Raw genomic sequence first — 14,509 nt, 5'->3', positions numbered from 1 at the left:
GCTGAAAATTAGCATCTTCAGCTAGAATGAAATGAAAACCTCTTTATCTGGTTATGCTTAAGTAGCTCCAGAAAGAGTTTTGTGGAACTCCCTTGTCAAAATCCAGAGTAAAATCTTTGCATTTACTCAGGGTATTCAATGACCAAGCTCCTGGAAATTTTATTCTCCTGAACTGTGCAACAAGTAAACGAAATACTTCCGTTCTTCCTCTCCATGGAAGTCCTGCCATCAGCTGCATGTTTGCACTTTTAAACAGAACTAGTGAAAACACAAAGCTTTATAAAATTAAACATTTACATTACCTAATGAGAAAAGCATTTGTGAAAGAAAGGATGAATATTTAATATATAAACCCAGCTTTGTGTTTTCAGTATCTTGAAAATGATTTGTTTTAAATTAAACCCACATATCTGATAGGAATTTCAAGTTAATGCATTCATTTAAACAATATTTTTAATTTTTACTTTCAGGAGCAAGGGAGGGAAAAATAAAAATGAGGGAGGAATAAGGTCAGGCCAACAGGATACCCAAGGAAAACATCTTTTACTCAGTTGCCAGAAATCCTCTAAGATGGCTGAAGATTGTCTTATCTTTATACAAGCCTAGTGAACATGGTGATAAGCAATGTAGTACTGTTAGAAAGCAATAATCAATAATACTATCTGTCTCAGAGGACTGTTTCATCAAAAATTCATGTCAGTCTCAAAGCTTTCTCTATAAGCTGTGTGGAACACATCTTTTGAGGTTTCAGCATGGTTATTCAGTGTCCTTGCAAGTTAACTCAGCCAGAATACAACTATAAATATTTAACTGGGTGTCATCTATTTAAATATACTGCTATACTAAATAAAGCTCTTGTGATCAACAGTTAGTTGAGCTGAACAAACTGGTCAGCAGACAGTTTTGCAGTGCCAGAAAAAATACAGACCATCCTTCCATTGCTACTTAAAAGGAGGACATTTATTCAACCACAATTACAAGTGTTAAAAGAGTATAAGGATTTAAAGTCTATAAAAAGAGTACAACGGGACTGTAGGAGAGTTTGTTTTGGTTTGTTTGTGTAAAGATAATTCTTTATTATATCTGAAAATATGAATATAGGTAGGCCTGCACAGCCCTGCACATTACCTCTACAAGCCTCTTAATAAAAAAAGACGACATGCATTCTGAAACTCAAAATAAATCGTATTTATTTTTCAATTAGCAAGTTAAATATTTCCTTCACCAAGATGTTTTCTAATCCTGTGCAGTTCAAGCAGCTAGTGTTGGAGTAGAAAATATCCTCCATGTAAATGTTACAATAAATACAAAACAAACAGCAACAAAACAAACAAACAACCACCCAGATTTCCCACAGCTATCGGGTTAACAAAGTTTACCATTTTCTCTTCCTGTGTGTCCATTTGACTGTGGGTAATGAAAAGCTGAAACCCCTCTGTATTAGTTTGGCCCGTCAGGTTCAGTGGAACCCTTTGTTGCTCTGTACTCCCAGCAAGGGCTTACCTGGCTGCCATCGTGGGAGGATGAGAACACTCTTCACCACAGTGTGACAGAAAGGGATAGAAAGGCACAGCTTTAAACCATGGAGCTGACATGATTTAGGAGTTTCCAAAGTGCCATAAAGCATACCACAAACTAGGAAATCCAATTATTCCTTTAATTTCATGGCAGGTTTTCAAACCTCTCATGGAAACTCTTAAACACCTTTCTTTGAAAACTTAAAACTGGAGACTGGAGAATTTATTAACCAGAGATGGTGCTAGAAGCTGTTAGAGTCCTTTGCTGTTAGAATCCTTTCCAAAACTACCATGTGTTTTGGGTACAAGCATTTTAATAGAAGAAAACTTGTCACAGACTAGGACATTCTTCAAGGTTACTTCAAGCAGGTAAGAAAACTGGACCTGAGCCAGAAGTAGCAAAAGAACTGAGTCCTATTGTTGACAGTATTTTTATTTTATATCATCAATAACAAATTACTCCCCATTTTCCAGTCTACTTTTTAAATTAAAGGAAAAATCTCCAACCAGCATATTCTTGACTCTTTCTTCACAACTAAGATTACTTATCCAAATAAAGGGAGTAAACAGCCATCCACAGACCAGGTTCCTTGAGTACCATAAATAGTAATTATAATCCATAATAGCAATTTTTTAAAAAAACAAGTCAGGATTAAGACTAAAGGCCAATTATTAAAAATAAGACAAATTTCAAGTTAAAGCTGTGAGTGATTACTTTCAGAGACCTCCGTTATTTGAAACTAAGCTCATGGTTTGTGCTTCGATGGTGTAAAAATTAAGATCACATACTCCAAGTCAAAACAATAAATATATTCACAGAGTATCCTCAGCATCAAGAACATAACTGGCCAGTTCCCAGCTACTGCAAGGACCTAGCACAACCTTTTTAACCTTTTCTGGAGTATTGCTTCTCAGAATTTTTTTTTTTTTTTTTGAAGGGTGCATGACAGGGAGTGGTTTACTGTTTTATTACAATTTATGTCTAATTAAGATATTCCATACTTCTTCCTTGTAAGCAGTTGCTTATTGTGGGACTCACTCAAGTCATTTTGTGAGTAACTTGCAGAGCTGTGGTGAAAATCAGTTCCCTTTTCCCAAATCATGGTGTCACTTCCATGTTACGTGTTTCCACTGACTGTGGGAGTAAGAGACGGAAGCAAAGAGGGGTTTTGGAAAAGCATGCGTAAGCGCATGCTTTCCAGCAACATTCAACAACAACCTGAACACCCAGTCAGCAAATCTGATGAAACACTGCAGACTGCTGCAAATGGCACTGGAGGCTTTGACTTCAGTACCATGCATGTGGTCCATAGAGACTATTTTGAGTCTTTTTATTGCAGTTAAGTTTAGGACTTAAGCTACTGCATCGCCACAACGTGACTACATTTAAATGGCAAGATGCAGCCAGTACACTACTAAAAATAAAGTTCTGAAGTAGCAGAATGGATCAAATTTTATTCCTGACATTCCATTACATTTGTGGAGGGGAGGGAGTGAAGATACCTTCATTCATAAGCAACAACTTTTTAAACCTGTAACTATAAAACAAAAGCACCTGAAGGTTTGCATTTTGAAAACAGCTTTGCAAATAACCTTTCTAGGTTTACAATGTGCTGTTACTGTAAATACATATACACAAGTCTGCCTATTGTGCATGTTTTTGCAAGGGCAAATAAATAGATATACACAAGTGTGTCTATTGCACATAATTGCACATATTTTTGCAAGGGCAAATACCATAGCACACCTTTCATATGCACACTTGGCACTAAATGCATGTTAGTGCTTTGCCATATGAAATAGCCACAGCAACAGGGAAAACATACAAAAGCAGCAAGCTCCAATTCTAACGCAACTTCCCACACCCACAAAAAACAAAACCTCAAGCCAAAGAAGTGGCATGAGATAGCACAATAGGGTGGAGCTCAGGTTAATCACAAGGACAACGGGTTGGCCTGTATATACCTTCAGACCCCACAATCATCCCTATTTATGCAGAGACACATAGAGATTATTCACCTTACTGCCCAGAGGGAGCCAAGGCAGGAAGCGAAGCTGCTGGGCAAATATCAGTGTAAATTATTGGTGCTTTTGTAACATAAGTGTGCCTGCTTTGGGGGTATTTATGAATTAGGCAAGAAATTAGCACAAAACTGTGTGTGCATGAAACTGTCTCCTGCTGTTCATAACCAAATATTGTCAAATTAGCAACAACCACACTTCCCACTGAGGGCTGTATATTTAAATGCTTTAAAAAAATCAAAAACTATTTTTGGATTTATATGAACCAAATAAGGGGCTGGAGCTGTGTTTTTTCAAGGAGGAAATAAACTTTCTGCCCATATATTTGCTACCTCTGTCAAAAGTGTATGACTTGATTCTCATAAGTTTATAGGGACTAATTTTTTAAATAAAGCACCTTGAGAAGTTACACAAAAAACCTGAGGACAGAGTTTTTTTTCTCTGAAAGACTAAAAGAAATGGAATACATATGTGGGGAGTAGAAATGCCATTTCAGATATGCAAACTCTCTGAAAATCACTGACCAGGTCAGGCATGCAAGCTTAATGGAGAAAGTAGGCTTTAGTCTGCAGCAAAAAGTGTTATTTACAAAAATAGTACAAGAATAGTGCTGTACTATAGGATGGTTAGGAAGAAGAATAGAAGAAAAGAACTGTTCAACAATACATTGAATAAATTATTGCACCAGTTTAAGTTAAAACATTAAACCAGACCTCAAGTAAGAAAAGGTATTAGCACAATTGGAAGCAGAACAGACTTGATGGTCCACTGGTCCCTTTCAGTACAGTAACTTGTGTTCTAGGATATTTGCCATAATACATAAAAGCCAAAAAAGCTGAAGAGTGTGGAATTAAACAAAGACATGGAGCAGGTAAAATTCAGCCCACGTTAACCTGTCATTTCACAGGACAGCCACAGGGTTCAGGGCCACACCAGCTCAGTCTTCTGGTTGGAACAGTAACAGATGTTCCTTCTGTACCTACCATGCATGAGAACCGACAGTAGTACACATTATTTGTTACTATTCCTATAACTTCTACAAAATTGAATACCATATATGAATATCAAAGAAGTCTGCAATTGGCAGAAGAGTTTTAATACACAGATAATTTTATGTGTAGGTATCTTTTCTTAAAGCAAAGTGCACTATATATTTAATTCTACAGTTTCGTCCTGAATCAGCAAAGTTGTTTCTTGTCTCTTATTTTGACCTTCAGTTTTAAAAGATTATTCAGAGTCACAAATGATTCAGGGACTGAGAGTTACTGCCTATTTAGCATGGAACTTCAATATAATGATGCTGAATCATTATAAGATTTGTTAAAAAAAAAAAAAAGAAGTTGCAATCTGTCATTACAGTCCATTAAGCAAGACTGGTTTAAAAAAATCTCTTAAGAGCTAGTACCATAACCCGGTTTGATCCACCAACACTAAAACGAGCATTAGTTTAAATTTACTAAACTGAACCCCCCAAACATCACAAACTATATTAACACTTGCAAAATTAAGCAGTGTGGATTTCAGTACATTTGTTACAACCAGAAACAGTAAAGTTCTCCTTCTGTAAGGTGAACTAGCATTTCAAAATTTCATAATACAGAAACATTACTTGCATTATATGTGTAGTAGTATACCTCCAACATCAAAACAGAAGTCTAGAGATACAACATGAAGATAATCTCCTAAAATAACTGCTTAAAACAATCAGGTTCTCTGACAACTCCCCTATAAACATCTTAAGTGGTTTGGAGTTCTTCACTTGTATCCCAGTGAACAATTACTCTCATAAATAGTCTCTAGTTAATTACATAAATGGTCCCTACAAACTTTAGTGAGGTTACTCCTGAAAGAAACAGCTCACCAAAGTTCAAAATGTATAGGTCTTTCCTTAAAACATTTACAGAGAAATTTAAATGAACACTTGGAATTATTAACCTTACTTACTAGTTCATAATTTTTCCTAATGCTACCTGTATCAATTCTAAAAACAGAGGGGCTATAAAATTTTAGAAAAAAACAAGCTATGAGCAATACAATCTCATAAACAATAAGAAATCCAAGAAAATAATGAGAAAAAAAACTAACAAAAAAAGCCCCTTAAGAGAATCTAGGATGAATGCCCAAAATAGCTCTCCCCCACCCCTAAAAAACACACTTAGACACACACAGGTAATTACTGCTTACTGATTTTGGGGGAGGAGCTTATGTCCAGCAGTCACCCAACGAAGGGGAAAACCAGATAAATACTCAAGGGTGCACTTGAAATCATCAGCTTCTGCTCACTCACCAGTGGCAGAAGAACTCCTCAGCAGAGGAGGATTCACTCCTCTACCACTCTGCATTGGAGCTCCACAACATTTTGGTATGTCATGATTTAATTTCATTCTCTTTGGTTTGAAGGTAACTTCTTCAGGATGCCTGTTTTGTGGAGGGAAAAGGGTTGATACTTTAAGGGCCAGTGACAGCATCGTCACGGCCATTGGGGCTGTTTGTAAGGTTACAGGTAAAAATCAGGTTTCAGCCTTGGAGAGATTTTTGCCACTGATGCTGAAGTAACCAGGACTTCATCTTTTTCTATAGCATTAGATAGAGGCAGTAAGATCATGGAAGTGTTTATGTATTTTCACTGAAAACTTTTCTTCTTTTCAGGAGTTTTGGTATATGGAACTCCTGAACTTACTTTGGAGGTCTAGTTAAAATAATCACTGTTTCTGAACACTGTTCTCTTGAATAAGGTGCCAATCAAAATTATTATTTCCTAAGAGTGAGACTATTGCCTCGAATCTATACAACAGCTCCATCCTTCAAAGTGATAACAGTGCTGATTGCCTTTTTCTTAGAGCATTTTTCAAAACTAGTGAAAGCAGATGGAAGTAAGCACAAAATAACGTTACTTTTAATATCAACAATTTAAGAAAACTCATCTATTCATGCTCCAAAACCAGAGCTAAACAGCTTTTCATTACAGCAAACTTTCTCTACCTTCTCTAACACAGAACAGATCTGGAAACATGCATTTACAAGTATCTTTACTGCTGCTGTTTTGTCTGAACATTGTCCATGGTGGTGACGGATATTTTTCTGAGCGATACCAGAAACAATCCAGCATCAAGGGGCCACATTTTCTACCATACAACGTAAAGAGTCAAGGTGAGTTTACTATCTCATAATAATAAACTAACACAATTATTCCTAGAGGTTCAATACATGAACAAAAGCTCTTTGCTTATACTACTGGCATTAAAAGTTCACTAACAATTTAGGTTTATTGAAATAATTTTATCACTGAGAAAGAATATACAGCAGAAACAAAGTAACAGCCCCAGATCTCTGCTTCAATATTGGGAGTAACACACCATGATTGTGTACATAAGGATGTACAACATAATCTTCAAATTTCTTGATTCAGCACTGGGGTTTCTAGCAACAGACCTGTTACCTACAACTTAACCTACATTCAAGAAGAACTTTTACATATGTTGTCATGTTATCTGTACTCAAAACAGACCTTAGGAGTGAATTCAAATATATATATATGATACATATGGGCAAATGAAGAACCCATTTAAAGCACAGAAAGACAAAATAAAATGATATATAGTTGTAAAAAATGTGCTATAAAGTTCTATATAGCTTTTCAGGAGTGATTTAAGCTTATGCTTTAATCATCAGGATAAGAACATAGTAACATAACAATTCTAGCATTAGTATATTTTAAAAATCCCTCTTCATTGCAGAAATTATTCTTATGGCAGCTTGGATAGGCAATAAATAACTGCAATGCTACATTGTTCAATCTTATTTCTGATTATCCTCTCTGTCCCTTTAAGTTGAGCAGGTGGCTATCCCTAATGTTTGAAACTATTTGAGCTTTGTTTTATTTTCCATGCTTAGGCCAACGTCTTCCTTAAAAATCTTGGAACTCAAAGCCTCTGATCCATAATGACTATTCAAAGTTGTTGTCACTAAAATTAAGAGAAGTGAATCTTCCTTGTAAACATACTACCTTAACCCCTGAGACTAGCATTATTTTCTTTCAGACATCTTCAGACTATTCAAAATAGCTTTCTTTTTTTGCTGTATCCCATCCACTTTTATTTAAAGTAATCACATTTGGGAGGAAATGAGGAAACTGAATGAGGGGTTCAGAAAACAGCATTAGCAAAAAAGCTTCTCTTCACCAGAAAAATGACATGGGCACATGTGGAGAGCAGAATTGCTGCTCAGGGCATTGCATCCACATTACCTTCATTCAGAGGTTTTTGATTCAGAATAGCTCTGCAGACAGTTCCTATGGACTGTCAGAAGGTGAGCAGCACACATGGAGCCCAAAGAGACTCTGGTCTCATACCAGCTGGTGTCAGTACTGGCCCCATACCAACCAGCTACAACCCACATGCTCCAAGAATCTCTGCAGTAAGAAACAAGTGAGAGCAGCATGGCTGGGAACCTTACCCTCCAGATATTTTCCTGGGCTATACCAAAATACTGTCACAGTTTCATCCCTTGTCTTCCTGGACACAAGGACTTCCTGGAACCCTAGCACTCCCAGATCAGATTTAGGTACGTGCACATAAACAGCTACTCTGAGGACTTGCTAACTAGAATTCTCACTGAGTTAAATGCTGCATTTCCTCCCTCCTCCCTCATTAACTTTTCATTGTGTTTTTCCATGACTTTACCCAGAATGGTTTACATATTTATACTATTTTTAAGTGAAGTATAATATCTACTTGGGTATCCTCTACCATACTTCACTTCTCCTCATAGTGGTTCTTCTTTCCCCCTCCATAGAAAACATTTGGGAAGTGGGAAACCAGCAACAAATTAAGCAAGAATCAGGGTAGACAGAAAATGGTGTGAAAAAGGGGAAATAAATTGTCCTGAGCTAAGTTTTCACTTTTATATACAAACACAGAATCTAATGTATCTAAATTAATATTTAGAATGAGAATGATTATACCAAAATCTGAGAAATGGAAAATGCTCCCAATTTAGGAAATGTAACAGAAGACTATATATAAGACCTCAATAGCAGGAACAGCCTACAGTTTTACAGACATGCAAGTCCAGTCAGTCAAAAGTGCTTGACAAATTTTGATTTGGTGAGCAAGCATTGAAATGGAGGATTTTTATGCATGGGTCTGGAAAATAAGCATCCTATAAAGAGTTTTTAGAAGAATTTAAAGAGGGAAGACTGCTGGAGATCCTCACTTCTAATCTGAGATGATCTCAGAAGAGTAAAACAGGAGCCTAGAGAACCAAATTAATTCAGCTTTTGTCTAGTGAATTGTTCCATTTCCAAGTAGTTCAAACAGCAATGGCAAGATTTTCATCATAGCTTACTTTCCCAATTTGATCACCAAACATTGACTTCTACAGATATAGCTACCAAGAATTTATCTTTTAGCTTTGTACACCTTTGTCAAAAACCAGCCTGGAAGTGAAATTTCAGTCTAAACCCAAACTGGTGACTCAGGACAACATAAAACAGATCACACAATTTCTGTTGGCAACCAAAGCCTGTTAAAGCTTCATTTAGTTTGGTAAAATTGTTTTAAAAATCTTGGTCTTGACAGCTCTCCAGAAAATAATTTTTAAACAGGTATCTCTTTGGCTTGAAATATTTGAAAAGCCCAAGGTGAAAACAATACTTTAATGAGGCCTTGCTATTCAGCAATGTTTAAATAAGCCATTACTGCAGGTTATGTTAAAATCTACATATTTAATTCAATACATATATAGGGTTTGATTGCACTAGAGAATGTAAACCAATTTTGCATCAAGGTATGTGCTGAGACATGTAAAAGAGCCAATCAATACTTCAATGTTCTTGGTATAAATTCTACTTTATTAATGGATTTAGCAGTCTTTTCCTCAGTGGAATAACCACTGCTTTTAGGCAACACAATTAAAATTACAATATTAATCTAAAAGCAGCACAACTTTGGAACAATACAGCTCACAGAAAATCTCTATAACAACATGAGTGCTGACATTGCCTTTAACATCTTAGGCAAAATTGGCAGGATGCACCATTCTGTGAACCCAGGACTGATATCTGCATCTAAAATATGGTAGAAGAACTAAGGAGATGTACTCTGACCTAAAGTCTAATGCAATTTGCCACCAAAAAAAATTGTCAATATATCACAAATAAATCACAGACCATTCTCGTTTTCTATGTGTAGCATTTTAACAGCTATCTTCCTTTTCATGGCCTTAAGAAGGATGAGATAGGAAGATGTGCAAAATATGTTGATATGCATTTGTGCTGATTTTATGCATCAGTAGAAAATAAAATGCACTCTCTGCACTTTCCAGATAAGAACAATTTCCCTGTCAATACACGAAGAAGGCAACCTTGCAGATCCAATAACAAAGCAAAATCAGATGTTTATCATAAGCATCTCTATTATTTTAAAAAATCCAAACCAATATGTAGAAGAATAGTTTCCTCTTTCACCTCACTTTTGTTTCAACAAGACTAGCCACATATTGGAATATGCAGTTTATTATCTAAGAGACAGACAAATAGCCATTGTATAAACTTTCATGTGCACATATATATACATGCAATACATACACTAGTCTTTTTGTGAGAGACTGAAAGGAAAAATTGTAGCTGATGCAACTGCTGATCATTTAATAATATTTTTAAAATAAGCATTCAATAGAATGTGTTGCCATTATAAAAAACAGAATCCATGCTCTTTTTGTATCCTTCAGTTTTTATTTTCAAAATGACTTCTTGAATTCACATCCATCACAGATATGCCAGTTTGTTCTATAATGCTGCCAGTTGTTGCAAACTGCTGAAGTAGTCTCACAGTATCTGTGTTAAACTTGTATGTAATGTCCAACAAATCAGCATGCTAATTTCAACATAAATTTGCTGGCTCCTCCAAGGCACACATAAAACTGAGCAGTGAGCTTTTTTGTTTATTTCTCTATTTGTGACATTTGGTTAAGTGGCTCCACCTGCTGTTTTGGTAACTAAGAAAATGAAGTAGTATTAAAAAAACCCATAATAGTGCCAGAATTCTTACAGCAGTAAAATGAATTATCAGTTGTGACATTGCTACTGTGTAAATATTTTATGACAGAAAAAAGTCTTTCAGACAATATCTGAAAATATAACATTCATATACTTACAAAAGAACCAGTGCCATGGGTGACTTTTGAATGTAGGGGGCAGAGAAGAACAAAATTTTCACCACTTAAATGTAGCATCAAGTTGCTTCTGAAAAGCTGCTGCACCTGCACAGACAACTTTCTGAGATTTCGTTCATCAAGTCTGATGACTTGCTAAATCTGTTACCTGTCTGGGATATTTTCTTCTTACTTAATGGTCTGCATCTACTTGCACAGCGTTTTTTAACCTCTCTGATGACCCTGAATGTATTGAAGCAAAAAAAAAAAAAAATTCTAGAGGCCTTATATCTCACATTTCCAATAAATTTGCACTTGTAAGGGCTGTGAAACACTTTTACTCTGAATGAGGCTCTTAGTGACCAACACAGCAGCTGAAACTTGACTTCTACAAGGTTGAGGTTAAATTAACCCTTCATGCATTTTACCACCATGCTACATTGTCTGCAAATATGCTGTTGATCAACCTGGCTGATTTGGTTTCCTCTCTCTCACAGGTGTGCAGGTAAGGGGGGAACAAGGACCCCCTGGTCCCCCAGGCCCCGTTGGACCAAGAGGACAACCAGGTCCTGCAGGAAAGCCAGGCTTTGGAAGTCCAGGTCCCCAGGGTCCTCCCGGTCCCCCAGGACCACCTGGGTTCTCTGCAATTGGAAAGCCAGGAGTGCCAGGTCTACCAGGAAAGCCAGGAGCAAGAGGACTAAATGGTGAAAAAGGAGAACCTGGACCTGTTGGACTCCCAGGAGCAAGAGGGCCACAAGGACCCCCTGGCACCCCCGGCCCCGCAGGACTGACTGTCCCTGGCAAGCCAGGACCACAGGGCCCTCCAGGAGCTCAGGGGCCAAGGGGCCCCCCGGGTGAGAAGGGAGAGCCAGGTATCCCAGGTATAAATGGACAAAAGGGAGAAAACGGATTTGGAATTCCAGGCCGCCCAGGTGGCAGGGGTCTTCCAGGCCCACAGGGACCCCGGGGCCCCCCTGGTCCTGCTGGGATAGGGAAACCTGGTGAAAACGGCCTGCCAGGTCAGCCAGGTCTGAAAGGTGACCGAGGTTTTCCAGGTGCACCTGGAGCAGTTGGTCTCCCAGGTCCCCAGGGTCTCCCGGGTGAACCTGGAGAAGTTGGCATCGGCAAGCCAGGGCCAATGGGACCACCAGGAGCAGCAGGTATCCCTGGAGCCAAGGGACATCCTGGACCTGCAGGGTTGCCCGGATCCCCGGGGCTGCCAGGTTTTGGAAAGCCAGGATTGCCAGGGATGAAGGGACATAGAGGGCCTGAAGGTCCTCCTGGCCTTCCAGGACCTAAAGGAGACCAAGGTCCAGCTGGTGTGCCAGGAGAACCAGGGCCAGTCGGGCCACCAGGGAGCATGGGCCCTCATGGACTCAAAGGTTTGCCCGGCGAGAATGGCCTACCTGGGCCCAAAGGTGACATGGGCCCTGCAGGCCACCCAGGATTCCCAGGGGCCAAGGGGGAACGAGGCCTACCAGGATTAGAGGGAAAACCGGGATACCCAGGTGAGCAGGGTCTTGCTGGTCCTAAGGGACACCCAGGGCTCCCAGGTCCAAAAGGCGATACAGGTCCTGCTGGGCTACCTGGGCTGCCTGGTCCAATGGGTCCACAAGGAGCCAAGGGAGTGCCAGGGACCAATGGTGAGCCAGGCCCCAGAGGGCCTTCAGGAATACCTGGGATCAGAGGTCCCATTGGGCCCCCTGGCCTGCCAGGAGCTCCTGGCGCGAAGGGTGAGCCAGGAGCACCAGGACTGCCGGGCCCAGCAGGCATTTCCACCAAAGGCTTAAGTGGACCCATGGGACCACCTGGACCCCCTGGGCCTAAAGGCAGCAATGGTGAGCCTGGCTTGCCTGGCCCCCCAGGTCCTCCTGGTCCCCCTGGCCAAGCTGTAATGCCCGAAGGCTATGTTAAAGCGGGAGAGTCTCGGGAGCTATCAGGGATATCTTTCATAAAAGGAGGCGTAAACCAAGCTCTGACAGGGATGCCAGTGTCTGCTTTCAGTGTCATCCTCTCAAAAGCCTACCCTGCAGCAACAGTCCCCATCAAATTTGATAAGATCTTGTACAATAGGCAGCAACACTATGACCCCAGAACAGGAATCTTCACCTGCAGGACCCCTGGACTGTACTATTTCTCCTACCATGTACATGCAAAAGGAACAAACGTTTGGGTTGCACTCTACAAAAATGGCACCCCAATTATGTACACCTATGATGAGTACAAGAAAGGATACCTTGACCAGGCCTCTGGCAGTGCTGTCATTGATCTCATGGAGAATGATCAAGTATGGCTCCAACTGCCCAATTCAGAATCTAATGGTCTCTACTCCTCTGAGTATGTTCACTCTTCTTTCTCAGGTTTCCTGTTTTCTCACATCTAGTATCCCACTTACCCTGTCCTGACACACTCTCCTTCAGACCATTTTAACCAGGCACTGATCTGATTTGTCCTTAGCAGGTCATGCAACTTTTGCAACAGGAATGGAGAAGGGAACGAGTAATTGGAAGAGAGTGGTTCAACCCTAGTAGAATAATATTGTATTGTTTTAGAGAATTGTCATAAAAAAATGTTTTGAATGATAATTGTCTGAATGCAACATAAAAATTTTATGAATTAATATAATACAGCAGTCTCTGTCCTTTTTTCTTTTTTTTTTTTTTTTTTCTTTTAAAAGGAAAATCAGAATTTCTAACTATCACAACTCATAACACAATAAAGGATGCTAAATTATATTTCACTATACTGGAATTAACTGAAGGCATCTTATTCCAAGTAAATGGTCTCAAATACACCACAGTCACCTCAACAGCTGAACAATACACTTCAGGAACATTCTAAATCCAGTTTCATCTTTAAGCTATCCGACAGGAGACAAGAACGACAACACTAATAGAGTGCATATCATAATCACAGTTTTCATTTAGTTCTACTGTTCTTACTAATTAATAACTACCTTGGAGAAAGGTACATTTACAAATTACTACATGTTACTGAAGATCTAAAGTTTCACAATATGAAAAAACAACCAGATTTGAAGCCTCAAAATCCACTTGGCTTTCTTTAACGCACATTGATGCAACAAACTAGTTCAATATTTTTGAATCTCCTAACATTCTGTAACTTTCAGAGTACTATAAAAAAACATTGACCAAATCCAAACCTTAAAAACATATCCTCACAAGCATGCAGACACTTACAAAAACAGAACAGCTTTAACACCTCGAAACTGGAGATAATCCTTGCCCTGATTTTTCCTGAACCATTCATCCCTTTAAAACACAATAGTGTAAGGAATATATTTTACTTATTGAGTAAATTTATCAGATGATGGCAGTAATTAAACAGTAGACATAATCATATTTACCATACAAATACATCTCACAAAAAATAGTCATTTCATCAATTTATTATGCTACTATGAAAAGTCAGCCTATGAATTATGAAATCTTAAAAGTTTGATCACACATTTCTTCCAATGACAGCTGCCATTCATGTGCTTTAAAAGTATCATATGCATATATGATACAAATATATCAGTTCATAAAACCTTATGACCCCTTAAAACTACTATAGTTGGCTTCTTATTTTTTTAAACCAGAAGATTTTAATCCCTTGCACTGAAAGTATGTAGGCCTATGTTTAAAATTTTTGTGATATTACCATTTCTTCATGAAAGCAGAACTTGAGGCTTGTTATGTTACATACATTCAAAATCAGCAATATCCTAAATACTTGATAATATACTGGGGTTAATAAAAAAGCTAGGATACATTTTGCTTGATGGTTGACCCATCATGAGCAAAACCATATTATGT

At 38.6% G+C, this 14,509-nt stretch overlaps 2 protein-coding genes across 2 annotated transcripts in view; one reads left to right on the top strand and one right to left on the bottom strand.

Annotated features, from left to right (window-relative positions):
• NT5DC1 (5'-nucleotidase domain containing 1) overlaps positions 1–14,509 on the bottom strand; it is a 125,426-nt gene that overhangs the window by 95,471 nt on the left and 15,446 nt on the right. The gene's annotated exons all lie outside the window — the stretch shown is intronic.
• COL10A1 (collagen type X alpha 1 chain) lies at positions 6,551–13,316 on the top strand. The gene is made up of 2 exons (XM_058836271.1): positions 6,551–6,689; positions 11,189–13,316. Exons 1-2 carry the CDS (start codon positions 6,551–6,553, stop codon positions 13,072–13,074), a joined length of 2,025 nt encoding a protein of 674 aa, XP_058692254.1. The 3' UTR covers positions 13,075–13,316.

The sequence above is a fragment of the Poecile atricapillus genome, chromosome 3, assembly GCF_030490865.1.
Source record: "Poecile atricapillus isolate bPoeAtr1 chromosome 3, bPoeAtr1.hap1, whole genome shotgun sequence".
Taxonomy (NCBI): domain Eukaryota; kingdom Metazoa; phylum Chordata; class Aves; order Passeriformes; family Paridae; genus Poecile; species Poecile atricapillus.
Note: the sequence above shows the minus strand (reverse complement) of the source record. Positions and strands in the feature narration are given on the sequence as shown.

Coding starts and splice junctions, on each gene's coding strand:
- COL10A1 (XM_058836271.1), top strand. CDS start 6,551: ATGCATTTACAAGTATCTTTACTGCTGCTGTTTTGTCTGAACATTGTC. Junction 6,690..11,188: donor ATACAACGTAAAGAGTCAAG/GTGAGTTTACTA, acceptor TCTCTCTCACAG/GTGTGCAGGTAAGGGGGGAA.